The sequence below is a fragment of the Genypterus blacodes genome, unplaced genomic scaffold, assembly GCF_046128005.1.
Source record: "Genypterus blacodes isolate CSIRO-AG114 ecotype Tasmania unplaced genomic scaffold, CSIRO-AGI_Gbla_v1 ptg000066l_1, whole genome shotgun sequence".
NCBI classification, from domain to species: Eukaryota; Metazoa; Chordata; class Actinopteri; order Ophidiiformes; family Ophidiidae; genus Genypterus; species Genypterus blacodes.
Genome location: NW_027466878.1, coordinates 345,552 through 354,804, shown reverse-complemented (window position 1 = coordinate 354,804; position 9,253 = coordinate 345,552). Strand labels below are relative to the sequence as shown.

General features: G+C 43.1%; 1 protein-coding gene across 5 annotated transcripts in view; it reads left to right on the top strand.

Annotated features, from left to right (window-relative positions):
• The first annotated feature begins 5,392 nt into the window (after positions 1 to 5,392).
• Positions 5,393 to 9,253, top strand: part of col18a1b (collagen type XVIII alpha 1 chain b) — a 30,116-nt gene continuing 26,255 nt past the window's right edge. For 4 of the 5 annotated variants that reach the window (XM_076155225.1, XM_076155226.1, XM_076155223.1 and 1 more), the window contains exon 1: positions 5,441 to 5,704. In XM_076155225.1, coding sequence (XP_076011340.1) covers positions 5,617 to 5,704 — 88 coding nt within the window. In that variant the 5' untranslated portion in view covers positions 5,441 to 5,616. Of the gene's footprint in view, positions 5,705 to 9,253 lie in introns of all 5 variants that reach the window. The other variant, XM_076155222.1, reaches the window with a different exon arrangement.

The following is a 9,253-nucleotide window of genomic DNA, read 5'->3' as shown; positions in this document are numbered from 1 at the left end:
AATGATGTCAATGTCTTTGGAGGGTGAATGAAGAAATCTGTTTGGTGGTGGAAGCTTCTTCTAAATGAGCGACTGAGCTGTGAAATAGAGGAAAAACATTTCAGCTTTAAGTTTAAATCAATGGAAACGGCTCAGAAATCAACAAAATCCTTCTTTACAAGCAAAGCAACCTTTACATCTGCTTAATATAGATCTATTACTGATCAAATGACAACATCGCCACCGAAGCTCAGCTATGCTAAACAGACTTAGCTAAATGTTTAGCAGTTTAGTTAGGTGTGTATTGAACAAACAGAAACCACTGGGTTGTGTGGCAGCTGGTGCTGTAGCTCATTGAAGAGTGTATTTATAAAGTTGTCTGTCCAAAAAAAGACACGGGAGCCCATGTGTCACATAGCACACAAAGCTCCAGTGCTAACTGAGGCTAAACTAGGTTGGCAGCATGTACGTATACCTGCTGTTGCCCTTATTATGGATGTTCTGAGAGTTTTAGTCTGAAGGGAGCATCAATCTAAAGCCATGTAGGTGCTAAAGCTAACTTCAGGTTTCTGGGTACAGATGGTGGAGTTGATCCTGTCTCTCATATTGTGGATCATTTGTCTGGCTGCTGTCAACATCCATCTTTGGCTATCAAGTAATGGTCCCCGAGTGTGACGCGGCGCTCTGTCACACCTGATGCTCATCCTCCATATGAGACAGAACACATAACCTGAGGCTGATGTCATGGCAAGATAGACGTTTTTCTGGCAGAACTTTAAGATTTAATAAATAGTCTTTTGCAGTCTGTAAACAGACACATCCAGCTGAAACATTTTGTTGGCGCAATAAACAGAAATTTCATAATGGTTTAAAGTCAAATATCATGAAGAGAGAGATGAGCAAATGATATGTACCACAAATTCAGCCTTTTTTTCTAATTTTATCGAAACTTACCAGCTCTCTTTAAATCATTCTGAAGGAAAAGAGTCCTCGAAATGGTCAAGTACACCTTTGACCCTTTGGAAAGTCCCTCTTGGAAATGTCAGACGTCCATAGAGCTTCCCTTTCTGCTCAGGTCTTGCTTTGGCTGGTTGTTTGGTCACACATGCCCCATCTGAAGCTCCTTGTGGTTACAGTTGGTGATCCCCAGTCAAACAGGTCAAATGTCTTAGTTTTGTCCCCTTAGTTGTTGTTATTTCGGCCGGTAGGGACAGAGAAATGGCTACAATGTGGTTAATGTGTCGGCGTGTCCACTGATGCCCTCATACTGTCATTGTGCGGCAGTTAGACAGACGGAGAGGGTCGGGGTTTGGGGGGTTGGCAGGCACTAAACGCTTTCACAGCTGTTACCAACGAGAGCCGCCCCTAAAAATACCAGCAGCCTGGATGACGGAGGGCCAGATAAAGTTAGACCGTCCATTCACACACTGTGACACACTAAAGATAGAGGGGGGGGGGGGGGGTCTGTGATGGATCACTCAGCTCAACAGATATCCTGGGTTAAACCTCTGTGGAGGACATCCCATCTGCTGGAGCTCCCACTGTTTGAGTCATGAGTGTGTCTTCACCCATAAATAGGGTCAAAGTCATTGTGTTGAAAACTCAGGAACAGAAAATAATTATAAAGTGACTTTTGTTTTGTTTGACAGTCGGGGTTATTGTCTTCATATCAGGCAACCTGGAAGTCCCCTTTATCCCAATTTATTATTTTCTGTTTGCAATCATCAATCATCATCATCATCACTATTATTACAGCAAGAACACACTGTACACACACTGTACACACACTGTATGTTGTGAATAGTACAGTGTGTTGGACTGCACTCTCACTAATGTGTGGGACACTGATAAGGAAACGATTTTGAAATTGTTGAACATTTAAGTTCATTATGATCTGGCACAGGAAGTCCTCACTATGAAGGTATTGGGTAACGTGTTATGTACATTGCAACAGTTTGACCATCAGATTTAAATAATGTTTACCAGATATTCTCGTACATGATTGACAATTGATTGATAAAAATATAATTTTACTTCAGGCAGTCAGTGTCTTGAATTCCAGTCGACCCTTGAATTCATGTCAAACAAAACAGCAGCACTGTCTGAATGATTACAGTTCCAAGATGCACTGCGGGAACCGAAGCCTTGAAACGACAAATTGTAGTGTTGTCTTCCTACAACAAGTGCCGGCACTTGTGCGGTGAAAACTGGCCTCCCACCCCAGCAGGTTTGGATCCGGTGCTGACACCGGCCTCCTGCATTCTCAGACGATAGCGGGCCGAGCTATCGCGGCGGTAAAGTGGCCCTGATACGCGCTGTCCTTGCAGATATTTGACCTTCAGCTCAGGCCACATAACTTCCATCGCTTAGTGACGTTACAGACCAACGGCACTCCACATTCCATCTTGGACCGTTAAGTTTCGTCATCATTGGACTGTTAGTTTCAGAAATGTACATAGTCTATACATCCACTCAATGAACCCAGTAATGAGCCCACGCAACAAATGATCTCCGGGAACAAGCACGTGTCAGTACAACGTTTTGGTAAATGAGCGCGGGGGTCATTTGGTCATTTGGAGGTCTCTGGGAACAGTAGCCGCTCCATTAAAGGCCTCTGGTACTTCTGTCATTCTCATCCATGTATCCAGTCGTCCCCCTGCAGCTGTTGAATTGACGACACTCACGTTGCGCTCAGGTTGGATTTCAATATTGAAAGCCGGAGGGATTGAGAGAGAGCGCATGCCAGGCAGCTCCATATGGGACAAAGGGAACATATTTTTGATTACGCATTCCTCAGCGTTTCTACGAAGGCTCTAGTCTACTTCATGAATGTGGTTTGGCAGGCAGCTAATACACAGATAACTTTCACAGCCTTTACCAAAGTGAAATTCACATCGTCTCTGTTCTGAAGCTTATTAAAGTTCCAATGCAGTTACATCAACCTTCCACTTGGTGTCGCCAGCATGCAAGCAGGGGCTCATATTGCTCAGATCCCTCAGAAAGCAGAGACAGGAGGAAGCTTTGTTCTTTTATTTGCTAATTTAATCTTTTCTTCTTCTTCTTTGTGCCCCTTAACTCCTCCTTACTTTACTTCAATCCTTCTTTTCTTAAGTTCATTTATATGATTATGTAGGTAGCCCATATACGTATGTTATATACACAGCTGTGTAACATCTGTAGCACAGTTTGAACATGTAGAGTATAGGGTTAAATAACACATATGATAATACTAAAAGTCTCCTGTACATAATACATACAGTATATGTCCATATACTGAATATAAATGTTCTTGTTGGTCATTCCCATACATGAATATATATGACATTCCTGTGTAATATACAGTATTAGGTGTGTGTGTGTGTGTGTGTGTGTGTGTGCCGGCTTGCTTGTGTGCTTGTGTGTGTGCCTGCTTGTGTGCTTGTGTGTGTGTCTAATCTATGAAGTCAGACAAACCCGGCGGGTATTTGTGTGTTTTGCCCTCATTTACAAGTTGCAACATAAGCACTGCCTTCAGAATTTCTCTTCCTGAGCTCTGACAGCTAAGACGCAGAGAGATGATGGATGGAATTTAGATGTGGAGGGCGGAGAGTGGTGGGGTTCCTTTTTAACAACATGTGCCCTAAAACTACAGCCGGTGGCAAGAAATTACAGAGCAGCGGTGGTGAAATCACCGAGCAAAGTGGACTTATCCTGACGTGTGCAGACAGGATTGACAGTGAAATGAGGAGCCAGATTCCTGCCAACACAGGAGAGTTTGTGTCAAAGGGATTTTTCTATTGAGTCGTGTGGCTCTCCTGTGCAGAGGGCAAGTTCTGACAAACCCAGCTGACATTCACTTTCCTTCACATCACTGAAAAGCAAATGGCAAAATTCGCTGCATGAAAGAAACTCACACTCTGACTCATTCCCTCTCAATGTGATTCTATTCTATTCTATTCTATATCAGTCCAACCAGTCCCATTACTCACTTATCCTTATCCTTCCATCTGACTTTCATTGGACAAGGGGCCTTAGACAAGCCTAGTATTTTATTAATACACCTTAAAAAGTATTGATCAATGACCACAAACATTTTTTAAGGAGTCATTGTAATGGAGTGTGTTCAGTAAAAAAAAAAAAAATCCATTAAAGTGCCAGTTAAATGTCTCTTTTAACAAAGCAATGAATTTAGTGTTCAGTCTCAGCAGTGCCACCTAGTGGAATAAATCATTTGTAATGTACATGTATCTAAACAAGACAATCCTGAAACATCATATTTAAATTAAACTGTGGTTTACTGAAGCTCATAGCAGCTTTATCTATACTTACTCTTCCCTCTGTGTGTGTGTGTGTATGTGTGTGTGGCATCTGTCACGGTGAGTCTCTACCTCTCTCCCTCTCCCTCTCTCCCCCTCTCCCCCTCTCTCTATCTATCTCTCATTATGCTTTATGGAATGCAGGTTTTAGACAGGTGCTGCACTGTGAGGCCAACATGTCTGAACAGTGGCTTCGTCTTGGCCCCAGCTTTTATTGGAGATTCTCTCAGTATTGCGCTTTGTCATGTTGCAAAGTCCTGACAAAGAAAGATCAGCGCGGTGCCTCAGGGTGTGGGGGCCCACAGAGAGTTTCCAGTTCCATTTGTGTACTTAATTGTGTTTCTCTCCTGGTATCAAATATTCTCCCCACAGGGATTTCATTGTTGTAAGTGACCTGAGATTTGAGATTCTGAACGTCAAGCTGCATTAACGCGCTGTTGTAATTTTGGCAGCTGCTACTGAAGCATTTACAGATTGGAAACAGTCATTTAAAGAGCTTTAAGCAGCCCGAGGCAATGGTTTATCCACATTAAAACCTCACTTACTTGGCTGAATTGTTGTCCTCTGGCTGTCTTTATATATGCTGGCATATGCCTTTGTGTTTCCACAGCTTTTTTTCACACTTGACAGATTTAATCTAGGACGCACAGTCGTTATCAAAATATTCCAAAACGTCAACAAAATGATTCATAAACTCACCAACTCCAACTCAGGCATTGCATGGAGTCGTACAGGGAGAAGAAGAGACATCACATCTAATCTAACGGCCCACTGTTTATTATACACATTTGTGAGACGTTGCCTGTAAGAGAAACTCATTTTGATGGTCTATGAAAGAAAAACAAATAAAATGTATGATATATTATTTTACATCATTAGTATGATAATATTATTAATTTACAAATTCTAGGAAATTCTGCTCTACAAAAGACAAACAATTTGTGATCTAATCCAATCTGAATATAATGTTTGGCAATTATTATTTTTGCAATTAAAGTAAAACTGCAAATGTATTTTACTTTATTTTTGAAACAGAAACAAACGCGTATAAGAGAAGTTGAAGATGTAAAGTTTTATTTTGAAATCCATCAGAGGAAGTTGCATTGGTGCGACGCTCTGTGCCTTCACAGCATCTCTCCCCGGCTCTGCGCTGTAAAGGTGTTCAGACCCGAACAGGTAAACCAGGACTCGGACTAATCTGGTGTCTCTGTTATTTATCATTGATCCGCAGCTTCTCTCACGGAAGTCCGGACATGATCAGAATCCTCCCGAGCCTCTGAAAGGATTCTTTTGTACTTTTTCACGTCACAGAACACTCTTTTCGTTTCTAGTCGCTTCAAGGATGCGTGGACGCGACAGGTGGTCAGGGAGCCTCCAGACCTGCGTCACCTTCCTCCTGCTGGTCACACAGACGCGATGTCAGCTCACAGGTGAGTGATGCTGCTTATTGATACATGAAGGAAATGTCAAAGTTTCATTTTTGTGGTAACTTTTTTTGAGAAACACCAAGCGACAAGTGAAGTTCCTGCAGGAAAATAGTGGGAAAGTGCAGGAGATAAAACTCAGCAAAAATCCCAATTTCATCCCATAGACTTTTTTATGAATATGACATTTGTGACATCCAAACTTATTTAACTGTCTTGTTATTCAAAATATTGACTCCATCCCATCTTTCACACGGCTTTGTGTGTGTAATGAGGCGCATCGTGGTGATTCCTGATCGCACCGCTCGGGTTTTTGAGGCTGGAATGAGGTTGTGGGTGCAGTGGGTGTCTGGACTTGTCTATTTGGGAATTATGAATAGCTCCTAGCATCTAATCTGCTGTCTGCCAAACACTTCACAGAGTAATGAGGGCTTTGCTTTGCAGTTGATGTAAATAAAGAAGGTTCATCTTTTGTCTATCGTGTTGTGCAATGATCTGATTTACCCGCTTACACGAGTGAACATTAAACACACTGTAAGACCAGGTGGTTGATTATTTGGAAGCTTTTATTTTGAAGACTTTGCCCTGATGACCCTGAGTAATATGAGTGTATTTGGGGAAGAGATTTTGCTGCCTAATTTTGCTGTTGTGTGCCGGCAGAGTTTACGTTTTTGTGCGTCCTTAACTGTCCTCATCATAGCCACACATGGCCACTAGATGGCACTGTTTCCGACACGCAATTCCGCGAACCCAATTACAGCAAAACTGAAGTCGTTCGAAGCAAATGGGTTTTGTGAGCGTCTCCATCATTGGTCTTTGCAGAGTAAGACATTTTCAAACCCCAAATTATGTCTGAATCTGACCGAGCGGAACACCAACACACACATTCAGGCAGTCAAAGCTCAAGAGTTTACATGCTTAATACACACTTCATCACACACGATGAGTAGCATAACCGCACGAGGCCAATAAAGGGTTAAGATTAAAGTGGGGATTAGGTGAGGTGTGTGTGTGTATGTGTGTGTGCGTGTGCGTGTGCGTGTGCGTGTGCAGGGTGGTGATTTGCCGTGCTCAGATTTTCCCCTCTTTAGGGCTCGTCAATCACTTCCACAGACAATATTTCATGTTCTCGCCTGAGTTATACACACACACACACACACGTTGTTTTGCCATACACACATCTGTATAATTGACAACGTTCTTTGTGTTCTTTCACTGCGCTGTAGGAAATGAACACCATGTTAGAATTACCGGCCCTTTCTCAGATTTACTGTACGTGTGTTTATGTAACACTCCCACGCGCACACACACACAAACAGTTTGCGAACGCACGCAGCGCTACAGGCCGCAGACGTTTCCTCCCTGGGTGGCCGAGCGGCCCTCTTTAAACACTGTAAACCCTCATGTATTATCAAAGCAAGTCAATAAATGGAGCTAATAAAACACGTCTATACTGTCGCACATGGCAACAACACTTCCACATGAGTAGCTGTGCAGTGCATTAAACCCACGTGGATGCAGAGGAAACATAATCCAGGGAATCTTCAGAGATGATGAGAGCAGACGGGGAGTTCCTGGCTGTTTAAGTCTCTCTGGGCGTGTATATTTTTTATTGTTTCTTTGCCGGGTCTCCAGCTGTTGGAGCTCCATCTTTGGTATCTCAACGTCTGCATTTTATAGGTTAAATGTCGACGTCTCGGGAGCCATTAGGAGCGGAGCAGACGTTGAACATTATCGCCTGCTGTTTGTGATCGTTTATAAATGTGGAGAAGGAAATTGACAATAAAAATAAAGCCACAATCCACAATTTTTGTCAAGTTTCATGGACTTCACTTACTTTTTACAGTGTACAAAACTAAACAAGGAATGTGTTTGCTGTTAAAATCGGGGTATTTTTTGTTGAATTGTGTGGAATGAAAAAAGAATGAGACACACTGTTCTTTGAAACGTTTCTCCAGAGGGGTCAAAGGTCGGTGAGAGCCAGGATCAGCGTCTCCCTACAGCAGATAGAAAGTCATTGTGAGACAAATTAAAACACACCAGAGAGTGTTTCCCCAGGGAAGAGTGTTTGGAACGGCATCCCAAACAGGATTTATGCTGAATCGCTGTTGTGTTCATGAGTTTGGCGTGGAGAGCCGCGGAGCAGATGCCTGTTGACATGAAAAGCAAACCGATTATTACCTGAAAGTCAGTGTGGTGGCTTAGAACTCGTTGCGGTTCCCACTCGCTCGCACCGCTAATTAGGGTCTAAACCTGAATGCGGCACTTAAGCCGCGATGAAGACCGGCACTGTTTGGGTTTGAGCTGGAAAACACGTCTGGTTCATCTGTTTAGAGATTAGATTCCATCGCATGATAGCGGCACAATCAGGAAAACCTCCCCTTGTAGATTATGTCTGCGCTTTTGAGGAATTCTGTGTCAACTGATCCATACGATAACAAGATAATTTGATGGCCTTTGTGATTGTTTCCATCCATTTCAAATACATTCACGCAGTTAAACCAGACTGGGTTACTCCTTGTCTCCTCCTTTGAGATTAAAGGTGCTCAATTGCCACTTTACAGCCACATGAGTGGGTGAAATGAGTGAGCACTGGTCAGTAATGCCGGCTGACCTTCATCGCCTCCGTCGCAGCATCAAAGAGGTTTTCACCACAAAGGATGCAGGCGGGGATTCACTCTCAAACCTGCTGTTACTGAGGCAGACAGAGTTTAAAAATGATCAATATCTCCTTAGAGTTTTGACGTTTAATGCGTTCAGTGAGCCAATAGGGGAAGATTGAACCATTTTAAGCACAAATTCACTGCAAACTGGGTTCACTAGAGGATCTGAAAGAGCATTACAAAGGTTTCCAAACAGACTCTTACTTAAGTCTTGACTGGGGACAGTAAAGGTGTTTTTGTATCTTCGTTCTGCAGCCCATCAGCTTTTCCCCTGAAACTTAAGCTGTGTCACTCCTCCTCTTCCTCATCTCCCTCCTCTTCCTCCTTTTCTCTGGGTTGCCTGGAGGACATTACTCAGCTGAGGTCAACTCCCATCTCATCTAATTACCGCTTTCATCCTCTGTCTCGCGTCATCTCAGCACTTCCAGCTCAGCCAGACGCGCTCAGAAAGAAACTACTGGAACATCAAAGCTGTTTATGATGGCGTGTAAGTAACAAATGTGCTTAGAAATTAAAAACATGGCCATGAAAGGCTTCGTCTGGGCTCTTTCTGCCTCGGCCTGCTGTTTGGGCTGGATAGAGACGTGGAGGTGAATGTGTGTGAGCTCGTGCTGAGGGGACAGAGGATGTTTTGGTTCCCTCTATCTGATTCCCCATCATGTTCCCTCAGGATTTGTTTTCCCAGCTGCGCGCCGAGCTGATGGCGTTAAAGTTGGAGCGGTTGGTGTTGATGGAGGCTGCGGTTTGCCTCTTCCACCTGCTCCAGATTAATGAAATAGAGCGAAATCTAAAAATAACACATGAACATGAATCATTCATATTTGGTTTTCATCCAATTTGAAACCAGAAACTCAAAAAACTGTGTAAAACCTGGAATTGTATGTTTTTGTGT